General features: G+C 41.9%; 1 protein-coding gene across 5 annotated transcripts; it reads left to right on the top strand.

Annotated features, from left to right (window-relative positions):
- Positions 1-1,496: 1,496 nt before the first annotated feature.
- On the top strand, positions 1,497-18,812 carry LOC140547995 (CD276 antigen homolog). Of its 5 annotated transcripts, none has more exons than XM_072671331.1 (4): positions 1,497-1,537; positions 17,354-17,403; positions 17,520-17,837; positions 18,119-18,812. In XM_072671331.1, exons 1-4 carry the CDS (start codon positions 1,515-1,517, stop codon positions 18,226-18,228), a joined length of 501 nt encoding a protein of 166 aa, XP_072527432.1. In that variant the 5' UTR covers positions 1,497-1,514; the 3' UTR covers positions 18,229-18,812. The 5 variants fall into 5 exon arrangements, with proteins under 5 accessions (XP_072527432.1, XP_072527435.1, XP_072527431.1 ...); XM_072671334.1 differs by lacking the exon at positions 1,497-1,537 and adding an exon at positions 13,548-13,647; XM_072671330.1 differs by lacking the exon at positions 1,497-1,537 and adding an exon at positions 15,583-15,746.
- The last annotated feature ends 5,334 nt before the right edge of the window (positions 18,813-24,146 follow it).

Genomic DNA, 24,146 nt, shown 5'->3' with positions numbered 1-24,146 from the left:
TCCTCATTTTCTCTGTGTTAGCCTTCAGGGTTCTTAAGCGTTTCCCTGAGGGCAACAGAGAAAACAGTCCATTGTTGGGATGACTGGGGTCCTTCACAATCTTCTTGGCCTTGGTCCAACACCGCTTCTTGTAGATGGACTGCAGGTCAGGAAACTCCATCCTAGTGATTCGCTCTGCTGAACGTCTCACTCGTCGTAGCGCTTGCCTGTCCTGCTTGGTGCTGTTCCCAGTTTTAAGATGTCAGTTTTAAACTATAGAAAACTGGCACTGCCCACATACTTCTTTGGGTCCTTGACGTTGGCTTGGTTGCTGGGATGTTGCTGGGGCAGATTCAGTGGTAATCCGAGGTGTCTGCTGTACTGTTGCCAAATGGTTGCCGTGGTCATGGACGCTGGGCCACTTGAAAAAATATTACACTGGTCCCCACCACCCCCAACCATAAAACGCAATATGCCTATAGAACATAGTTCACTTCTTACTTCAGTTACGGGAGGCTTTGGCAAATATTCCCAAACTAGTAAACATTTTAAAGAACATTTTAAAGAAGTTAACAAGGTCGTGTTATGAGGCTTTTGGGAAACTTATCTCAGACTGTTTCTGATATTGCACCTTTAAGATTTATATCATAATAATAGTTTAGAGGATTATTCTATAATGTTTCAAATATGTAACACAGCTCCTTTCAGAAACGCAGGCAGAGAATGGAGGAGCAGTTTGAGCTTGAAGCAAATGTAGGGAGAATAATAAAATAGTACAAATAAATAAAAAACAAAGAGATGAATAGAAATTGAGAGAGAACTAAGACTGTTGGACCAGTGGAGCAAATCTTGAAAATGCTTTGGAGGTAAGACGGAGGAACAGGGTACAGTCCATCAGTTTTATTTATTTTATTTAGAAATATGATTTTGTTGATGGATGTTCGACATGTAGAGATATCAGTATAAAATAAAGTCTTATTATTATTAAAACCCCACATTTCTTTAAGAAGCAGAGCGTTAAGACTGAGCTTTTTAACTTCAGCTCCGAGTGGATTAAATGAGCGAAATCTGTTCAGAATGATGTTAATGAACAGTGCAGCGCGGAAGAAGCTTAGTCATTAAAACTGTTTATTAAGAATGGAAATGACTAAAACACCAACAGTGCGAGCAATGATCCACCAGCATAAACATCGGCAAAATAGGCTACAAGAATGAAGTCTGACTGGCTTTCCTCCACTCTAATCCAATTTAATCAAGGTTTAAGAATATAAAATACTTTCTGAACAAACCAATGTTTGTAAAATTGAGCATATAGCCTCAATAGCTATGCATTTAATATCATTAAACTGCAATAGACCAAAATAACCAAACAAACAAACCAAGATAAAAGATCAAATAAAGACATAGTCCAGTCAAAACTAGGAAGACAGACCCAGAAGGCGTACTCTGATTCACACCAAAGTCCCACTCTTGCTGTATCTCTCTCTCTCTCTCTCTCTCTCTCTCTCTCTCTCTCTCTCTCTGTCGCTCTGGACATGTACATGACTTACAGGAGCAGGTGAGTGAAACCTTTATGAAATATGGAGGCTTTTTTATGACTTATTGAGCTTTTTTATTTTAAATAAACTTATATTACAGCCTGTGTTTAATCTGAGCTGCTGATGTGATGTGAAGAGATGTGAACCAACGCGGGTTAAAATGTATGCATAAAGCGCAATAGAAAGGCATGCATGACTTATTTTGTGAATTCGATTAAAAAGAAAAAATCGAGTGTAAAGAAAAGGACAGCACGTAAGACTATTTGAGTCACGGATTTTATAGTCAAAACACTATCTAACACCAAAACACCTATCTGCGTAGGAATTGCTTGAACGGTCGTTTCAAAGAGAGATGTGAACCAGCACGAAAATAAATCTATAAAACAATGAGCAAACACTAATATATATATATATATATAACTAATATAATAGAAGTAATATAATTGCTTATAATATATAAAATGTAATATATATATATATATATATATATATATATATATATGGTAAGTTACCAGCCCAGATATAGATACAAGCTCAAGCCACTTGACTTGAGACTTGTATTTACTAGTTCTATATGCTAAAAACATTAAAAACTCAGTCCTGTTTCTCTTTATATGAGTCAGTGTCAGTAACATGCGTGAGTAGCGTTCTCTGGTTTATTGATTTATTAGTGTGAATATTCGCCAATGTAACAATTTTCACATTACAAGTTTTACAGTTAAAATTATGCAAGCTGTAGATCCACAACCAAGCACTTCCATGTGTAACGTCATAGATCAAATATATTGAGCCCAGTATTCTGATTCAACCTTAAATATGAATTATTTAAGAACATGTAGTCAGACATTTCTTTAAAATAAACCCTTTCTTGGGGGAAAATCAAAGGAATTCGTGGACATGTTTCGGTAACAGGACTGAGAAAATGTTACCATCTTCGGCTTAGATAAAATAAAATAAAGCTGCATGAGATTGACCAATACATGTTTTTAATACATATGTGTCAATAGATTCAGAGTTGAAAAAATATGTATACCAAATTCAGTTTAATTAGTTAGAATTAAAGTTGAAAAAGTTACAAGTAAACAGCTTCCATTCGGTGGAATTGCCCTTGGTCTGTGACTAACTGTGAGATTAACTGTGGGACTGTGAAATGTCAGCATGTGGTTTAAATTCCGACAAACTGTCTGCGTATAAGGGTTGTATATGAGTTGTTCCAGCACACATACACTAAAAAAGAAAGCAGGGCAGTGGGATTTCCCTGCATGGGTTACATGCTTTGATTATGATTATGATGATTATGGATTTTTTCCTGGGCAAACAAAGAAAAGTAAAAAAGTTACAGCATTTAAAGTCTTATTGTGTAGCTTTAAGGTGCTTCTGAGTTTGACCGTTTCCATACACTCATCATGGACACGAATATCAATATTTGGCTTTCAGGGATTTCTATGAACTGTTCTTTTTCTGGGGCAGAATGGGTTCTTAAATTTGGGGTTTTCTGAGATCGACACGGGTTAAAAAGTATACATACAGCCCTCCTAATATGTGGTTAAATGCCCCTTTGCTACCTTAACTAGCTCTACCATAACCAGACACATTTGGTAGCGCTTGCAAAAACTTCCTGAATTTTGTAATTTTGTTATTTTTGTTTTAAGTGCAGTCCATTTATTATTTGTTAAGGTTGAGGTCAGGACTTTAGGAAGGCCGTTCCAAAAGCTTAACGTTAGCCTGCTTTACCTTTTACCTATTCCACAAGCACCTCCGACGTGGGCTTGGGGTCATCGTCGATGTTGGAACACCCAACTGTGTGCAGGTTTCAGGCGCCTAGATGATGGATTAAGGTTATGCTAAAGAACTCTGAGGTAGTCCTCCTTTTTACATTTACATTAAAGGCATTTAGCAAACGCTGCTGCTGCTAATGATAGACCGAGGTGAGAACTTCACCAACCTCACTATACAGCTGCTTCTAGAGGCTTCAGTATCTGTGAGGATCGAGAACAGGGCCTGCGAACACTCTTAATGGGTGTTTCTTGGTGTTTCCCTTCCAGTGTTTCTGCAGGAGATCAAAGCTGTAGTCGGAGACTCCGTCATCCTACCCTGTTCACACAGTGATGAGGCTCTGCAGGAAACAGCGTCTGTGTTCTGGAGATACAGAGACAGTAAGACAGTGTACGACATTATCTGGAGTGAAGAATGGATAATAGAGCAGGATGAAGCGTTCAGAGACAGAGTGGAGAGTTTTCCAGACGAGTGGAGAAACGGCAACTTTTCCATCAGACTGAGAGATGTGAGGAAGTCTGATGAAGGACCGTACACCTGCTTCATCCCAGATCTCGACAAACAAACAGTAAAAGTGACAGTAAAAGGTGAGTGACCCGTCAATCATGTAGACCCAACTATCTGAATGCTTAAATGGATCTTTGTCTGGTTAAAGTGCACAGCTGCCCGAGTCGTCGTCTGGCTGTAGTTACTGTTCTGAGGTTCAATGTCTAGCGAATCATGAATTTCGAGGAGGAAAGACTGAAGTTCAGTAAATTCTAGAAGGTGGAGGCTTTAAAAATCTGCAGATTGTGGATGCTTGTCGTCCTCTGTTGTCCCTCCCTCCTCCTCCTCCTCTCTTAAATAAGTTCATTCTGTTTCTTATCCACAGAAGATCCAGATTTAACACTCTTACTTGGGTCCAACAGCAGCAGTGTCAGAACACACACATAGAATCACTCAGGTGTACGCAGGGTCCACGGCCACTAGAGGGCGACCTTCCCTTTCAGTTCACACCAGCAGGAGTTCAGGTTTATAATCAGACCTCAGATCAGTGTTTATCTGTCTGACTACAGGGGCCTGCTGGAACGGGTTCTAGATCAGCATGTTCTCCCTGAGCTGCTTCATCATGATCTACATGATGGTCCACAGGACACCTTCAGAGGCTGTTTTGGGGGCATGAGGGGGACCTACTCCATATTAGGCAGGTGGTTTTAATGTTATGGCTGATGTGTGTATATTTACATGTCCCAGTTCAGAGGGCCGAGGTCAGAGCACAGGGTCAGCCATGCTGCATCTCCCCTACAGCAGAGAGGGTTAAGACATTAGCTCAAGGGCCCAACAGTGACAGCTCGGGTATTGAACCCACAACCCTGTGATCTAAAGACACAGTGCACTACAATACAATACCCAACAGCCAGTTGTTTTGGTCCAATATGTGCTTTATTTATCATCACCATCATGATGGTCTTCTTCATGGTCATGAGTTATGGAGAGTCCACAGCTGGAAACACTGGGCGCAAGGCCGGGGACACCCTGGCAGCAATTTAGCATGGCTAACTCACCTGGCTGGACCCCACATATGACTGCAGTCCTTATAAACAACCTTTACCAGCATCATGCACACTACGTCCAAATGTTTGTGGACACCCCTCCTAATGAATACTGGGATGAGATGGGGTGATGATCATCATCCAACATTCTGACTAGCACTTTTGTCACTGAATGCAATCAAATCCTCACAGCAATGCTCCTCCAACGTAGTAGAAAGTCTTTCTCCCTGGACAGTAGAGACAGTTATCATCATCATCATCATTATCATCATAATTGTCTTGATGATGATGATGCTATAGCCGCACATCTGCTGCCAGACGCAGTTCCGTAGCTAGATCTAAAGCCCTATCTGCTACAGTGTTCAGTTCAGCAAAAATGGGAATAAAAATAAAAACATTTATTTAACATAATAAAAATATAATATTAATGATAAATATAATAACAATTAATAACAAAAAAAATTTAATACAACCTCCAGCACAGTGCTTACGTCAGTTCTGGGCGGAGGGGGTAAGTGTAATAATAATAAAAAATAAAAGCATTTAGAATACTTTGTAAAAAATAAATAATTAGTTAATAATATTGCAGTGAATTAATACATAATTAAGTACAATTAATAAAAAAATAAGTAATAAGTACAATTATAATAAGTAATTATAATTGTAATAAGTACAATTAATAAAAAAATAAAAGTTGTGTGGCGAGACTGGACGTGTTTTGAGCTCTATTAGAAATATTGGTGCTTATTTTTTTGTAATTAATTAATCTACATGGTTATAAACTCATTTCTAGGTCATGGATAAGATGGGGTATGTATTAACTGTATAAACTGGTAATAAATAAGTACAGATATAAGACTCGTAGTTCGTAGTTAATCCCCCTCAGAAGAGCTCGTGCTAACAGAACCCAGGTTATTTATTGATATGTTGGATATAATTTACCCTCTTTGCTAAATTTGACTGGATTTACTCCACATATAGTTCATAAGTTGGCCACTTCAGCTCAGCCGTTGTTCGCCAGTTGGGTGAGAGCTTCTGCAGAGAGCTGAGCTAGCTAGCTAAGTTGGTCTTTAGCTGTTTTTTTCTGAGGTAAAATTCTTCACTAATTTGAAGAAGAACGGTTAAGAACATTTCTGGCCTCCTGATAATCATGTCCAGAAGTGTTTTATCCATATCATTCATATTTCTGTTCAACTACAGAGTGCCGTGCCATAATACCAACATTTCCTGTCTTTTCTTTTGTTTCCTCTCTGCAGTCCCTGTTTGTTCTTGGTGTCTCTGGTGTTGGTGCTGATCACACATGAAGGTGAACCTGTAACACACCCCACTGAACCAGAAATACGATACTATTTTTAACAAGGACGCTCTCTGTCCAGGTGAGATGTTCATATATGTGGAGGACAGTGACGTTCTGCACTTCTGTCCACTGTGTCCAATCAAATGCTAGGTTTGGAAAGGGTCTGGGCACCCACCCCTGGTCCAAGGATATGTTATATAACTGCATACAGTAGGCGACTAAAACATGGCCAGGGTGTCACAGTGGCTCCCTCTCCTGGCCGAGTTGGGTACTGACATTTGGGCAGAGGATGAAAGGCTGTCCGATGACTCTTTGATGAAGATATCGCTGCACAGTAGAACAGTGCACCACCACTCCAGAATGGATGCTGGAGCTTCCTGACGGTCTTTTACAGCCAATTGGGGAGGTTTGTTTAGCCTTGCTAGCAATCCTACCAGCAGCTCTCTCTGAAAGTTACCTTGGTCTTCTAGGCCACGACTTGCTGACCGGGGTGCCCGAAGCGCTTGCATGCCACTGTATTTAAAGATGATCTGTACCTAATGTGTTGCCTGATGCTGGATATTTGTGGACTGCATTTATGGACAGCAGGTCAGGAAACTCCATCCTAGTGATTCGCTCTGCTGAACGTCTCACTCGTCGTAGCGCTTGCCTGTCCTGCTTGGTGCTGTTCCCAGTTTTAAGATGTCAGTTTTAAACGATAGAAAACTGGCACTGCCCACATACTTCTTTGGGTCCTTGACGTTGGCTTGGTTGCTGGGATGTTGCTGGGGCAGATTCAGTGGTAATCGGAAGTGTCTGCTGTACTGTTGCCAAATGGTTGCCGTGGTCATGGAAAAAAAAATTTACACTGGTCCCCACCACCCCCAACCGTGAAAGCAATATGCAAAAGCCACTTAGCATCAGCCTAGCAACTGCCAGAAAGTGGGAGCCAATTAAAGGGTCGTTTATACGCCCGTTACATGCGAAATGCTTTAAACGAGGTAACCAGCGCTGCCCACATACTTCTATGCGTCCTTGACGCTGGCGTGGCTGTTGAGCGGTAGATCCACTAGAGGGCAGTTTAGAGTCAAAGGCGGAGTGCGGCCAGACGGCTTTGTCCTAATCTGTATTTAATGCTGAGCTAAATTAACCCTCACTTGTTTTCGGGCCTATAGAACATAGTTCACTTCCTACTTCAGTTACGGGAGGCTTTGGCCAAACTAGTAAACATTTTAAAGAACATTTTAAAGAAGTTAACAAAGTTGTGTTATGAAGCTTTTGGGAAAACTCATCTCAGACTGTTTCTGATATTGCACCTTTAAGATTTATATCATAATAATAGTTTAGAGGATTATTCTATAATGTTTCAAATATGTAACACAGCTCCTTTCAGAAACGCAGGCAGAGAATGGAGGAGCAGTTTGAGCTTGAAGCAAATGTAGGGAGAATAATAAAATAGTACAAATAAATAAAAAACAAAGAGATGAATAGAAATTGAGAGAGAACTAAGACTGTTGGACCAGTGGAGCAAATCTTGAAAATTTAGAAATATGATTTTGTTGATGGATGTTCGACATGTAGAGATATCAGTATATAATAAAGTCTTATTATTATTAAAACCCCACATTTCTTTAAGAAGCAGAGCGTTAAGACTGAGCTTTTTAACTTCAGCTCCGAGTGGATTAAATGAGCGAAATCTGTTCAGAATGATGTTAATGAACAGTGCAGCGCGGAAGAAGCTTAGTCATTAAAACTGTTTATTAAGAATGGAAATGATTAAAACACCAACAGTGCGAGCAATGATCCACCAGCATAAACATCGGCAAAATAGGCTACAAGAATGAAGTCTGACTGGCTTTCCTCCACTCTAATCCAATTTAATCAAGGTTTAAGAATATAAAATACTTTCTGAACAAACCAATGTTTGTAAAATTGAGCATATAGCCTCAATAGCTATGCATTTAATATCATTAAACTGCATCATTGCAATAAAAAAAAGAAAAATTCGAGTGTAACAACATGAGAAACGTGGGGGAGGTACTTTTTTACCAGTCTTCTCAGGGCAGCCCCGCTGGTTTAGGGAAAGGACAGCACGTAAGATTATTTGAGTCACCAATTATATAGTCAAAACACCTATAATCAACACCTATCTGCGTAGGAACTGCTGCGGATGTTTTAAAGAGAGATGTGAACCAGCACGAAAATAAATCTATAAAACAATGAGTAAACACTTTTATCTTGCTGGACGATTTACTTTTGAAATAATATAATAGAAGTAATATAACAATTGCTTATAATATGTAATATATATATATATATGGTAAGTTACCTGCCCAGATTTAGATACAAGCTCAAGCCACGACTTGTATTTACTAGTTCTATATGCTAAAAACATTAAAAACTCAGTCCTGTTTCTCTTTATATGAGTCAGTGTCAGTAACATGCGTGAGTAGCGTTCTCTGGTTTATTGATTTATTAGTGTGAATATTCGCCAATGTAACACTTTTCACATTACAAGTTTTACAGTTAAAATTATGCAAGCTGTAGATCCACAACCAAGCACTTCCATGTGTACCGTCATAGATCAAATATATTGAGCCCAGTATTCTGATTCAACCTTAAATATGAATGATTTAAACTGATTTGTAGTCAGACATTTCTTTAAAATAAACCCTTTCTTGGGGGAAAATCAAAGGAATTCGTGGACATGTTTCGGTAACAGGACTGAGAAAATGTTACCATCTTCGGCTTAGATAAAATAAAATAAAGCTGCATGAGATTGACCAATACATGTTTTTAATACATATGTGTCAATAGATTCAGAGTTGAAAAAATATGTATACCAAATTCAGTTTAATTAGTTAGAATTAAAGTTGAAAAAGTTACAAGTAAACAGCTTCCATTCGGTGGAATTGCCCTTGGTCTGTGACTAACTGTGAGATTAACTGTGGGACTGTGAAATGTCAGCATGTGGTTTAAATTCCGACAAACTGTCTGCGTATAAGGGTTGTATATGAGTTGTTCCAGCACACATACACTAAAAAAGAAAGCAGGGCAGTGGGATTTCCCTGCATGGGTTACATGCTTTGATTATGATTATGATGATTATGGATTTTTTCCTGGGCAAACAAAGAAAAGTAAAAAAGTTACAGCATTTAAAGTCTTATTGTGTAGCTTTAAGGTGCTTCTGAGTTTGACCGTTTCCATACACTCATAATGGACACGAATATCAATATTTGGCTTTCAGGGATTTCTATGAACTGTTCTTTTTCTGGGGCAGAATGGGTTCTTAAATTTGGGGTTTTCTGAGATCGACACGGGTTAAAAAGTATACATACAGCCCTCCTAATATGTGGTTAAATTACCCTTTGCTACCTTAACTAGCTCTACCATAACCAGACACATTTGGTAGCGCTTGCAAAAACTTCCTGAATTTTGTAATTTTGTTATTTTTGTTTTAAGTGCAGTCCATTTATTATTTGTTAAGGTTGAGGTCAGGACTTTAGGAAGGCCGTTCCAAAAGCTTAACGTTAGCCTGCTTTACCTTTTACCTATTCCACAAGCACCTCCGACGTGGGCTTGGGGTCATCGTCGATGTTGGAACACCCAACTGTGTGCAGGTTTCAGGCGCCTAGATGATGGATTAAGGTTATGCTAAAGAACTCTGAGGTAGTCCTCCTTTTTACATTTACATTAAAGGCATTTAGCAAACGCTGCTGCTGCTAATGATAGACCGAGGTGAGAACTTCACCAACCTCACTATACAGCTGCTTCTAGAGGCTTCAGTATCTGTGAGGATCGAGAACAGGGCCTGCGAACACTCTTAATGGGTGTTTCTTGGTGTTTCCCTTCCAGTGTTTCTGCAGGAGATCAAAGCTGTAGTCGGAGACTCCGTCATCCTACCCTGTTCACACAGTGATGAGGCTCTGCAGGAAACAGCGTCTGTGTTCTGGAGATACAGAGACAGTAAGATAGTGTACTAACTGTGAGATTAACTGTGGGACTGTGAAATGTCAGCATGTGGTTTAAATTCCGACAAACTGTCTGCGTATAAGGGTTGTATATGAGTTGTTCCAGCACAAATACACTAAAAAAGAAAGCAGGGCAGTGGGATTTCCCTGCATGGGTTACATGCTTTGATTATGATTATGATGATTATGGATTTTTTCCTGGGCAAACAAAGAAAAGTAAAAAAGTTACAGCATTTAAAGTCTTATTGTGTAGCTTTAAGGTGCTTCTGAGTTTGACCGTTTCCATACACTCATAATGGACACGAATATCAATATTTGGCTTTCAGGGATTTCTATGAACTGTTCTTTTTCTGGGGCAGAATGGGTTCTTAAATTTGGGGTTTTCTGAGATCGACACGGGTTAAAAAGTATACATACAGCCCTCCTAATATGTGGTTAAATGCCCCTTTGCTACCTTAACTAGCTCTACCATAACCAGACACATTTGGTAGCGCTTGCAAAAACTTCCTGAATTTTGTAATTTTGTTATTTTTGTTTTAAGTGCAGTCCATTTATTATTTGTTAAGGTTGAGGTCAGGACTTTAGGAAGGCCGTTCCAAAAGCTTAACGTTAGCCTGCTTTACCTTTTACCTATTCCACAAGCACCTCCGACGTGGGCTTGGGGTCATCGTCGATGTTGGAACACCCAACTGTGTGCAGGTTTCAGGCGCCTAGATGATGGATTAAGGTTATGCTAAAGAACTCTGAGGTAGTCCTCCTTTTTACATTTACATTAAAGGCATTTAGCAAACGCTGCTGCTGCTAATGATAGACCGAGGTGAGAACTTCACCAACCTCACTATACAGCTGCTTCTAGAGGCTTCAGTATCTGTGAGGATCGAGAACAGGGCCTGCGAACACTCTTAATGGGTGTTTCTTGGTGTTTCCCTTCCAGTGTTTCTGCAGGAGATCAAAGCTGTAGTCGGAGACTCCGTCATCCTACCCTGTTCACACAGTGATGAGGCTCTGCAGGAAACAGCGTCTGTGTTCTGGAGATACAGAGACAGTAAGATAGTGTACGACATTATCTGGAGTAAAGAATGGATAATAGAGCAGGATGAAGCGTTCAGAGACAGAGTGGAGAGTTTTCCAGACGAGTGGAGAAACGGCAACTTCTCCATCAGACTGAGAGATGTGAGGAAGTCTGATGAAGGACCGTACACCTGCTTCATCCCAGATCTCGACAAACAAACAGTAAAAGTGATAGTAAAAGGTGAGTGACCCGTCAATCATGTAGACCCAACTATCTGAATGCTTAAATGGATCTTTGTCTGGTTAAAGTGCACAGCTGCCCGAGTCGTCGTCTGGCTGTAGTTACTGTTCTGAGGTTCAATGTCTAGCGAATCATGAATTTCGAGGAGGAAAGACTGAAGTTCAGTAAATTCTAGAAGGTGGAGGCTTTAAAAATCTGCAGATTGTGGATGCTTGTCGTCCTCTGTTGTCCCTCCCTCCTCCTCCTCCTCTCTTAAATAAGTTCATTCTGTTTCTTATCCACAGAAGATCCAGATTTAACACTCTTACTTGGGTCCAACAGCAGCAGTGTCAGAACACACACATAGAATCACTCAGGTGTACGCAGGGTCCACGGCCACTAGAGGGCGACCTTCCCTTTCAGTTCACACCAGCAGGAGTTCAGGTTTATAATCAGACCTCAGATCAGTGTTTATCTGTCTGACTACAGGGGCCTGCTGGAACGGGTTCTAGATCAGCATGTTCTCCCTGAGCTGCTTCATCATGATCTACATGATGGTCCACAGGACACCTTCAGAGGCTGTTTTGGGGGCATGAGGGGGACCTACTCCATATTAGGCAGGTGGTTTTAATGTTATGGCTGATGTGTGTATATTTACATGTCCCAGTTCAGAGGGCCGAGGTCAGAGCACAGGGTCAGCCATGCTGCATCTCCCCTACAGCAGAGAGGGTTAAGACATTAGCTCAAGGGCCCAACAGTGACAGCTCGGGTATTGAACCCACAACCCTGTGATCTAAAGACACAGTGCACTACAATACAATACCCAACAGCCAGTTGTTTTGGTGCAATATGTGCTTTATTTATCATCACCATCATCATCATCCTGGTCTTCTTCATGGTCAGAGTTATGGAGAGTCCACAGCTGGAAACACTGGGCGCAAGGCCGGGGACACCCTGGCAGCAATTTAGCATGGCTAACTCACCTGGCTGGACCCCACATATGACTGCAGTCCTTATAAACAACCTTTACCAGCATCATGCACACTACGTCCAAATGTTTGTGGACACCCCTCCTAATGAATACTGGGATGAGATGGGGTGATGATCATCATCCAACATTCTGACTAGCACTTTTGTCACTGAATGCAATCAAATCCTCACAGCAATGCTCCTCCAAAGTAGTAGAAAGTCTTTCTCCCTGGACAGTAGAGACAGTTATCATCATCATCATCATTATCATCATAATTGTCTTGATGATGATGATGCTATAGCCGCACATCTGCTGCCAGACGCAGTTCCGTAGCTAGATCTAAAGCCCTATCTGCTACAGTGTTCAGTTCAGCAAAAATGGGAATAAAAATAAAAACATTTATTTAACATAATAAAAATATAATATTAATGATAAATATAATAACAATTAATAACAAAAAAAATTTAATACAACCTCCAGCACAGTGCTTACGTCAGTTCTGGGCGGAGGGGGTAAGTGTAATAATAATAAAAAATAAAAGCATTTAGAATACTTTGTAAAAAATAAATAATTAGTTAATAATATTGCAGTGAATTAATACATAATTAAGTACAATTAATAAAAAAATAAGTAATAAGTACAATTATAATAAGTAATTATAATTGTAATAAGTACAATTAATAAAAAAATAAAAGTTGTGTGGCGAGACTGGACGTGTTTTGAGCTCTATTAGAAATATTGGTGCTTATTTTTTTGTAATTAATTAATCTACATGGTTATAAACTCATTTCTAGGTCATGGATAAGATGGGGTATGTATTAACTGTATAAACTGGTAATAAATAAGTACAGATATAAGACTCGTAGTTCGTAGTTAATCCCCCTCAGAAGAGCTCGTGCTAACAGAACCCAGGTTATTTATTGATATGTTGGATATAATTTACCCTCTTTGCTAAATTTGACTGGATTTACTCCACATATAGTTCATAAGTTGGCCACTTCAGCTCAGCCGTTGTTCGCCAGTTGGGTGAGAGCTTCCGCAGAGAGCTGAGCTAGCTAGCTAAGTTGGTCTTTAGCTGTTTTTTTCTGAGGTAAAATTCTTCACTAATTTGAAGAACGGTTAAGAACATTTCTGGCCTCCTGATAATCATGTCCAGAAGTGTTTTATCCATATCATTCATATTTCTGTTCAACTACAGAGTGCCGTGCCATAATACCAACATTTCCTGTCTTTTCTTTTGTTTCCTCTCTGCAGTCCCTGTTTGTTCTTGGTGTCTCTGGTGTTGGTGCTGATCACACATGAAGGTGAACCTGTAACACACCCCACTGAACCAGAAATACGATACTATTTTTAACAAGGACGCTCTCTGTCCAGGTGAGATGTTCATATATGTGGAGGACAGTGACGTTCTGCACTTCTGTCCACTGTGTCCAATCAAATGCTAGGTTTGCAAAGGGTCTGGGCACCCACCCCTGGTCCAAGGATATGTTATATAACTGCATACAGTAGGCGACTAAAACATGGCCAGGGTGTCACAGTGGCTCCCTCTCCTGGCCGAGTTGGGTACTGACATTTGGGCAGAGGATGAAAGGCTGTCCGATGACTCTTTGATGAAGATATCGCTGCACAGTAGAACAGTGCACCACCACTCCAGAATGGATGCTGGAGCTTCCTGACGGTCTTTTACAGCCAATTGGGGAGGTTTGTTTAGCCTTGCTAGCAATCCTACCAGCAGCTCTCTCTGAAAGTTACCTTGGTCTTCTAGGCCACGACTTGCTGACCGGGGTGCCCGAAGCGCTTGCATGCCACTGTATTTAAAGATGATCTGTACCTAATGTGTTGCCTGATGCTGGATATTTGTGGACTGCATTTATGGACTGCAGGTCAGGAAACTCCATCCTAGTGATTCGCTCTGCTGAACGTCTCACTCGTCGTAGCGCTTGCCTGTCCTGCTTGGTGCTGTTCCCAGTTTTAAGATGTCAGTTTTAAACGATAGAAAACTGGCACTGCCCACATACTTCTTTGGGTCCTTGACGTTGGCTTGGTTGCTGGGATGTTGCTGGGGCAGATTCAGTGGTAATCGGAGGTGTCTGCTGTACTGTTGCCAAATGGTTGCCGTGGTCATGGAAAAAAAAAATTACACTGGTCCCCACCACCCCCAACCGTGAAAGCAATATGCAACAGCCACTTAGCATCAGCCTAGCAACTGCCAGAAAGTGGGAGCCAATTAAAGGGTCGTTTATACGCCCGTTACATGCGAAATGCTTTAAACGAGGAAACCAGCGCTGCCCACATACTTCTATGCGTCCTTGACGCTGGCGTGGCTGTTGAGCGGTAGATCCACTAGAGGGCAGTTTAGAGTCAAAGGCGGAGTGCGGCCAGACGGCTTTGTCCTAATCTGTATTTAATGCTGAGCTAAATTAACCCTCACTTGTTTTCGGGCCTATAGAACATAGTTCACTTCCTACTTCAGTTACGGGAGGCTTTGGCCAAACTAGTAAACATTTTAAAGAACATTTTAAAGAAGTTAACAAGGTCGTGTTATGAAGCTTTTGGGAAAACTCATCTCAGACTGTTTCTGATATTGCACCTTTAAGATTTATATCATAATAATAGTTTAGAGGATTATTCTATAATGTTTCAAATATGTAACACAGCTCCTTTCAGAAACGCAGGCAGAGAATGGAGGAGCAGTTTGAGCTTGAAGCAAATGTAGGGAGAATAATAAAATAGTACAAATAAATAAAAAACAAAGAGATGAATAGAAATTGAGAGAGAACTAAGACTGTTGGACCAGTGGAGCAAATCTTGAAAATTTAGAAATATGATTTTGTTGATGGATGTTCGACATGTAGAGATATCAGTATATAATAAAGTCTTATTATTATTAAAACCCCACATTTCTTTAAGAAGCAGAGCGTTAAGACTGAGCTTTTTAACTTCAGCTCCGAGTGGATTAAATGAGCGAAATCTGTTCAGAATGATGTTAATGAACAGTGCAGCGCGGAAGAAGCTTAGTCATTAAAACTGTTTATTAAGAATGGAAATGACTAAAACGCCAACAGTGCGAGCAATGATCCACCAGCATAAACATCGGCAAAATAGGCTACAAGAATGAAGTCTGACTGACTTTCCTCCACTCTAATCCAATTTAATCAAGGTTTAAGAATATAAAATACTTTTTGAACAAACCAATGTTTGTATAATTGAGCATATAGCCTCAATAGCTATGCATTTAATATCATTAAACTGCAATAGACCAAAAAAAACAAGTTTAGAATTTACATGTCAAATAAACCAAGATAAAAGATAAAATAAAGACATAGTCCAATCAAAACCAGAAAGTCCCACTCTTGCTGTATCTCTCTCTCTCTGTCTCTCTCTCTTTCTCTCTCTCTCTCTCTATCCTCTCTCTCTCTCTATCCTCTCTCTCTCTCTCTCGCTCTGGAGATGTACATGACTTACAGGAGCAGATGAGTGAAACCTTTATTAAATATGGAGGCTTTTATGACTTATTGAGCTTTTTTATTTTAGATTTCAAGATGGCGCCACGGATGTTGCAGCAGCTCTAAGTTTTGTTTAGTTTTGTAACAAGTTTTAAGTTAAGTTTCTTTGCTAGTTTAGTGTTGTTTATGACTTTAGGCACAATGGACACCAAAAGCGTGGAGCTTGTTCTGGTTTCTGCGCTACTTTTGTCTTTGTTTACGGGCGTGTCTGGAGAGCTCGCGCCTATTGTTTCCACCAGGGACCAGCTGTTAGCTGTGCTGCCGCGCGAGAGGCACGACATCCCCTGCGAGCTGAGGAGGAGGCGGCGGGGGAGCCGGGCTGGAGCTCTGTGTCGCGCCCGGAGGAGACGCTACCAGCCCGCTCTTCCTTCTGTAGTCCTGGGGAACGTGAGGTCGCTCCCCAATAAGATGGACGAGCTGGCGGCGCTAACGCGACATCAGAGGGAATACCGGGAGTGCAGCACCATGGTGTTCACAGAGACCTGGCGAACCACGCTGACCCCAGACACGCCCGTATCTGTGCAAGGATTTCACCTCAGTAAGAGGAAGGGAGGCGAGGGGATTCTCGCACGTGATCGTGATCGCTGCGTACGTCCCCCCCTCTGCTAACGCTGGCTCGGCCTGTGATGTCCTGCACTCAGCTGTGTGCAGGCTGCAGACACAGCACCCGCAGGCCCTCCTCCTTATCTCCGGAGACTTCAACCATGCTTCTCCATCCTCCACTCTGTCCACCTTCACCCAGTATGTAACCTGCCACACCAGAGACGTGAAAACACTGGACCTGTTTTTTGCCAACACAAAGGAGGCATACCACTCGTGACCTCTCCCTCCCCTTGGAAGATCTGATCACTGTCTGGTTCATCTTCTGCCTGTGTACAAACCCATTGTACATAGGGAACCAGCTGTCACCCGTACAGTGAAGAAGTGGTCCAAGGAGTCTGAGAAGGCTCTGAAGGACTGCTTCCAAACAACGGTGTGGGAAGAACTGTGTGATCCTAATGGGGAGGACATTGACAACCTCACTCACTGCATTACGGACTACGTCAACTTCTGTGTGGAGAACACCGTGCCCACCAAGACTGTTCGGTGTTTTTCCAACAACAAGCCATGGATTAATCCAGATATAAAGGCTCTCCTAAAAGCGAAAAAGAGGGCCCCCCCCCTCCCCCGTATACATACAGCCCTCCTAATATGTGGTTAAATGACCCTTTGCTTAGCTTAGCTAGTTCTGTCATAACCAGACACATTTGGTAGCGCTTGCTTCCTGAATTTTGTTATTTTTGTTATTTTTGTTTTAAGCGCAGTCCATTTATTATTTGTTAAGGTTGAGGTCAGGACTTTAGGTTCCAAAAGCTTAATGTTAGCCTTTAATGTGGGTTTGGGGTCATTGTTGATGTTGGAACACCAACACCCAACTATGTGCAGGTTTCAGGCGCCTAGATGATGGATTGAGGTTATGCTAAAGAACTCTGAGGTAGTGACTTCTTCCATCTTGTGCAATGTAGAGGCCCCAGAGCATGATGCTACCACCACCATGCTTAACAGGCTGCTGATTACAATTCCTCTTTCTGCAGGTGCTGGTTCACCTGTGTGTTCCTCCTCCTGCTGATGATGATAGACCGAGGTGAGAACTTCACTAATCTCATTATACAGCTGCTTCTAGAGGCTTCAGTATCTGTGAGGATAATGAACATGGAAGTCCAGGCCTGTCTACACACCTGTAACCTGTTTCCCTTCCAGTGTTTCTGCAGGAGATCAAAGCTGTAGTCGGAGACTCCGTCATCCTACCCTGTTCACACAGTGATGAGGCTCTGCGGGAAACAGCGTCTGTGTTCTGGAGATACAGAGACAGTAAGATAGTGTACGACATTATCTGGAGTAAAGAATGGATAATAGAGCAGGATGAAGCGTTCAGAGACAGAGTGGAGAGTTTTCCAGACGAGTGGAGAAACGGCAACTTTTCCATCAGACTGAGAGATGTGAGGAAGTCTGATGAAGGACCGTACACCTGCTTCATCCCAGATCTCGACAAACAAACAGTAAAAGTGATAGTAAAAGGTGAGTGACCCGTCAATCATGTAGACCCAACTATCTGAATGCTTAAATGGATCTTTGTCTGGTTAAAGTGCACAGCTGCCCGAGTCGTCGTCTGGCTGTAGTTACTGTTCTGAGGTTCAATGTCTAGCGAATCATGAATTTCGAGGAGGAAAGTCTGAAGTTCAGTAAATTCTAGAAGGTGGAGGCTTTAAAAATCTGCAGATTATGGATGCTTGTCGTCCTCTGTTGTCCCTCCCTTTTCCTCCTCTCTTAAATAAGTTCATTTTGTTTCTTTTCCACAGAAGATCCAGATTTAAAACTCTTACTTGGGTCCAAAAGCAGCAGTGTCAGAACCAGACCAGAGGTCCTTATTATTTTCACTGTAACCCTGTTGGGACTAAAAGCTGCATGATGCACGATGAACGGGAACAAGCAGACGCCGCCACGTCGGTAAACAATGGACAGAGACAAGTAATCGGTGCCATGTTGGTGAACGATGGACAGGGACAAGCAGTCGTCCCCACGTCGGTGAACGATGGACAGAGACGAGTAATCGGTGCCATGTCGGTGAACGATGGACAGGGACAAGTAATGGGTGACACGTCGGTGAACGATGGACAGGGACAAGTAGAATGTGAATATTTTGACACCTTTGCAGAGCCATCAGCCATCACTCTTCCCAGTGGGACCTTATACTTATATACCAATATATGCACATGTTTATTCAGTACTGCCATTCATCATTCTATGTTCTTTAGTACTGCACTACCTTTCAATTGCATATATTTTACTTTTATTCTGTTTATTGTTATTATTTTTATTATTATTGTATTGTATTACTGTGCTGTATTGCACCATCTGGTGGACGTTTCAAACACTGACCTCAAGGCCTACTGAGCTGAAGGTTTTTTCAGCTTATGGCCCAAAGCAGAAGCTCAGTGAGGACATCCCAACGATCACCAGTGTGACAGTTTAAATATATGATTATCTCCAGTATGTTGATCACTGTCTTCTTTTGACCCAAATGTCCCTTTACCAATAATCATATACAAAAAACTCCCATAATCCATCTGCAACACTCTCATTTAAACACACACACATAGAATCACTCAGGTGTACTCAGGGTCCACTAGAGGGCGACCTTCCCTTTCAGTTCACACCAGCAGGAGTTCCGGTTTATAATCAGACCTCAGATCAGTGTTTATCTGTCTGACTACAGGGGCCTGCTGGAACGGGTTCTAGATCAGCATGTTCTCCCTGAGCTGCTTCATCATGTTCTACATGATGGTCCGTACTGGCACAGAACGGTACAGCGCGGCTTTGGCAACCATTTCTCCCCGCAGTGGAAAAGAGGCCAGACACCACAGGACACCTTTAGAGGCTGTTTTGGGGGCATGAGGGGGACCTACGCCATATTAGGCAGGTGGTTTTAATGTTATGGCTGATGTGTGTATATTTACATATTCAGAGGGCCGGGGTCAGAGCACAGGGTCAGCCATGCTGCATCTCCCCTACAGCAGAGAGGGTTAAGACGTTAGCTCAAGGGCCCAACAGTGACAGCTCGGGTATTGAACCCACAACCCTGTGATCTAAAGACACAGTGCACTACAATACAATACCCAACAGCCCATTGTTTTGGTCCAATATGTGCTTTATTTATCATCATCATCATGGTCTTCATGGTCATGAGTTATGGAGAGTCCACAGCTGGAAACACTGGGCGCAAGGCCGGGGACACCCTGGACACCCAGCAGCAATTTAGCATGGCTAACTCACCTGGCTGGACCCCACATATGACTGCAGTCCTTATAAACAACCTTTACCAGCATCATGCACACTACGTCCAAATGTTTGTGGACACCCCTCCTAATGAATACTGGGATGAGATGGGGTGGTGATCATCATCCAACATCCTGACTAGCACTTTTGTCACTGAATGTAATCAAATCTTCACAGCAATGCTCCTCCAAAGTAGTAGAAAGTCTTTCTCCCTGGACAGTAGAGACAGTTATCATCATCATCATCATCATCATAATTGTCTTGATGATGATGATGCTATAGCCACACATCTGCTGCCAGACGCAGTTCCGTAGCTAGATCTAAAGCCCTATCTGCTACAGTGTTCAGTTCAGCAAAAATGGGAATAAAAATAAAAACATTTATTTAACATAATAATAATACTATAATATTAATGATAAATATAATAACAATTAACAACAACAAAAAATTAATACAACCTCCGGCACAGTGCCGTGCCATAATACCAACATTTTCTGTCTTTTCTATTGTTCTCTTCTCTCCGCAGTCCCTGTTTGTTTTTGGTGTGTCTGGTGTTGGTGCTGATCACACATGAAGGTGAGCCTGTAACACACCCCACTGAACCAGAAATATGATAAGGAGCCTGATAAGCAGGTTCTGTGTAAATGACTTACCGTTTGTTTAGCCCTTTCCTTCTGTAGAAAAGACTGCACTTTTTGTTGAGACGACAAACCAAACACCACCAACACAAACACACACACACACACACACAGGGGTTCTTGGGTTTCCGGTCACATCACATGGTATTGCGCAGTTTAGGTCGTCACTGCCTCACCCCTGTAATCCGTGTAACCAGTGGCTCTGGAGAAGAGCTTCAGCTAAATACCATAGATCTCAACGATGATCGACCTTATTGACCAGTAACTTCTTAAGGATTTTCAGAAATCCCCAAAAAACGAACAGTGGCGAATGTCCGACTATTTGTGAAAAACACCGGTTGGTGAGTAAGGCCTGTTGTTAATTGCAATGAAAGAAAGGGAGGAGACCGGGTGGAGGTGGGTGCGACGTTTGTTTGACGTGGAGTTGGACTAAAAGCAGGGTTATATAAAGGGCTTGAGGGCCAGGAGGAGGAGGAGGAGGAGTTCGGGGCGTGATCCTTCTCCCAAAATTCAGTTATGTCAGACCTTCACTAATTCTGCAACTAATGGTGAACCACCTTCACAGTTAGTGTTATCCACAGATGGAACTGTAACCCGTCCTTGCAGTGAACACACACTAGTGTACACACACACACACACACACAGTGATACAGTGGACAACGCTGTCCGAGCTTTTCTTTGTGTGTGTTTTCCAGCCTCCCTGCAGGAGATTAACGCTGTAGTAAGAGACTTCCAACAGTGACGAGGCACTGAAAACCACAGCGACGGTGTGCTGGAGGTACAGAGACAGTAAGACAGTGTACGACATAATCAGTAGTAAAGCCCAGGTTGATGAACAGGAGCCAGCGTTTAAAGGCAGAGTGAAGAGTTTTCCAGACGAGTGGAGAAACGGCAACTTCTCCATCAGACTGAGCGATGTGAGGAAGTCTGATTCAGGACCGAACACCTGCTTCATTCCTGTAATCAGCCACGAAACCAAAGTATATCTGACTGTTACAGGTGTGTATTTATTGTGTGACCAACTCTGCAGCTCCTGCAGCAGACCTGAGTTTAGTTCTTCCTACTAGTTTCAGTTTAACACTGTAAAAACTGATTTATAATGTGTGTGTGTGTGTGTGTGTGTGTGTGTGTGTGTGTGTGTGTTTTCACAGAAAATGACAACCAGCGTGATGCAGGAAACGGCAGCAGCAGTATTCCCCAAACCAGCGTTTTACTTGTCTTTGTCAGGGAGTCCTGAGACTGCTAACAAATACAGGACTTACTGTCACCAGTCTAAAGTCTGTAAATAAAAAAAACGGGAAAAACGTCTGTTGGCATTAAAAACCCCAAAAAACCCTTGGTTGGGCTTCAACGGCTCGTTGGCCCATCCGTGCTGCCCTCAACACTTTCAGTTCTTTCTTGCTCTTTAGACTTTGTACATGCCAGGAGGTGGTGTGGGTGTGGGTTTGGATGTGCTTAGTCATACACTTCTGCAGTAGGCTGCAGTAAGCTCTACGTTCTACGAGCTCCTTCCACTTTCAGTTTATTTATGAATCCACTGTCCAGCCTGCTGTCCTCAGTTTCTGTCCTAGAGTTTACGACACCAAATCCTTACTATACAGTATCATACATGTGTACACTTCAAATATGGGCAAGATCAGCCATTTATTTTCATTGCACTATGATTCCTTAATGTTACTTAAATATTTATTTATTTATTTATTTTTTGAATTTCATGATTTTTTTTTTATGCGCTGCTTAAATGAAAGGAATGTGTGTGTGTGGGGGGGGGTGTCATCTACCCACCCTGCAGAGAGCAAGTCCCGGCTGACGATTGCTAGCATCTATATAAAAGACTGAATCTGAAGTAGAAAGCCTCTGAAGATCTGTGTTTTACACACATGCGCCTTAGGAAATGTTCATATACCTGCTTTATGCTTCTAGCACTGCAAAATGTACATTTTGACCACTAATATATTGCCAGGAATTTTATTCTAGGTCATTTTGGAGCATTTCTACTCCTACACTGCCACACCCGATTTTCTCACCCGAATGAAGGAAAACCATTTCCTGTAGAGCTCAGGTATTCAAATCTGGACCTTAAATTCAGTTCCCAGTCCTGGACTTTGTTTTCTGTAGAGGTTTAAGGGGCATGGCCTGTAACTGATTAACCACCAAGTGTCAAACCTATCAAAGATTACAACAGCCAGGGCTGGAAACTGGATTCAAGGTCCAGATTTGAAGACCTCCGCTAGGGATGATATGTGTAATAGCGCTGGGGGGCTTTAGCCCCGTTCCTCTATGAAGGATATGAACATGTTTGTGGTGAGAAGCTCCACTGCAGTGGTAGACGGCTTTCAGTTCTAACCCAAGGTCTTTCCAGCGTCCTCTGTAGAAACATGAAGCTGTATACGCCTTGTATGATTACCTTTCTTGACTAAAGCTAACCCAAACCGGTCCACATGTTATGAGGGGCTGGAGGTAGAGCGGGGCGATATGGTAAATAAATGCTCTATCACGATATGTGAGAACTCCAGAAACTCCCACAAAGCAGTTCTCTTGGCAGTAGAGCATCTAGAACTCACATGGAGGAAGTCAGGGAAGTGCTGCCAGTCAGTGCATGCTCAGTAATTTGCGTAACAGAGTGGTAAGTAAGTGTGTATTGTGCATTTTTACTGCTAATAATAAAATGATTAGTGATTTTCACTTTTTCGCTCCCAGTTTTGGACTGATCTGTGGTCTTGATTTGAATGAAACTGAATATATAGTGGCATATTTGTTTGCGAGTGTGTCTCCAGTGTATCTTAAAATGGAACAAATGTCCAGCTGCTAATCATTTTTTTTATTAAATAAACCATTGCGTGCTTTTGATCTGTGACCTGTTTGTGTTTGGTGACTAATTTCTCAGAGACGAGAAAAGAAACCACAAGAGGAGGAGAACCGGCATCAGAGCCATTGTTTGTGGCTTCAAGACACCCTGTGCCAGATGCAGCAAAGCAGCCCCAGAACAAAACAGAGCCTCCTCCATGTTTCACAGTAGGGACAGTGTTCTTTTCTTGATATGCTTCATTTTTCCATCCATGAACATAGAACTGATGTGCCTTGACAAAAAGTTCCATTTTTGTCTCATCTGTCCACAGGACATTCTCCCAGAAGCTTTGGATCTTGTCAACATGTAGTTTGGCAAATTCCAGTCTGGCTTTTTTATGATTTGTTTTCAACAATGGTGTCCTCTATGTTTCATCATACTTTGTATAAAAGCCATGCTAGTGAAGCAGTGTAGCAATTTCCAATGAGCAAGTCATGTTTCAAAAGGGGCAGGAGAATTGTTTTTGGCAGTGGAGCTCCCAGAGTTTCCCATGGCATCAGCTTTACTGTGAAACTCTGGAAAGTTTGGTGATTTTTAGAAATTGTCCAAAATGACAAAATCTCCTAACCTTAATCCTACGTAACATTAGATATGACTGACCTAATCCACCAAATTAAATTCATTTATAGGAATGTTACTCACACAGTGTGCTGTTCTGTTGATGTTTCTGTAGGTGCTGGTTCACCTGTATGTTCCTCCTGCTGCTGATGCTGATGATGATAGACCGAGGTGAGAACTTCACCAACCATCAATACAGCTGCTTCTAGAGGCTGCAGTATCTGTGAGGATCGAGAACAGGACCTGCAAACACTCTTGGTGTTCTTGGTGTTTCCCTTCCAGTGTTTCTGCAGGAGATCGAAGCTGTAGTCAGAGACTCCGTCATCCTACCCTGTTCACACAGTGATGAGGCTCTGCAGGAAACAGCGACAGTGTTCTGGAGATACAGAGACAGCAAGACAGTGTACGACATAATCAATAGCAAAGCGCAATTTGAGGAACAGGAGCCAGCGTTCAGAGACAGAGTGGAGAGTTTTCCAGACGAGTGGAGAAACGGCAACTTCTCCA

This window comes from Salminus brasiliensis, chromosome 25 (genome assembly GCF_030463535.1).
Source record: "Salminus brasiliensis chromosome 25, fSalBra1.hap2, whole genome shotgun sequence".
NCBI classification, from domain to species: Eukaryota; Metazoa; Chordata; class Actinopteri; order Characiformes; family Bryconidae; genus Salminus; species Salminus brasiliensis.
Note: the sequence above shows the minus strand (reverse complement) of the source record. Positions and strands in the feature narration are given on the sequence as shown.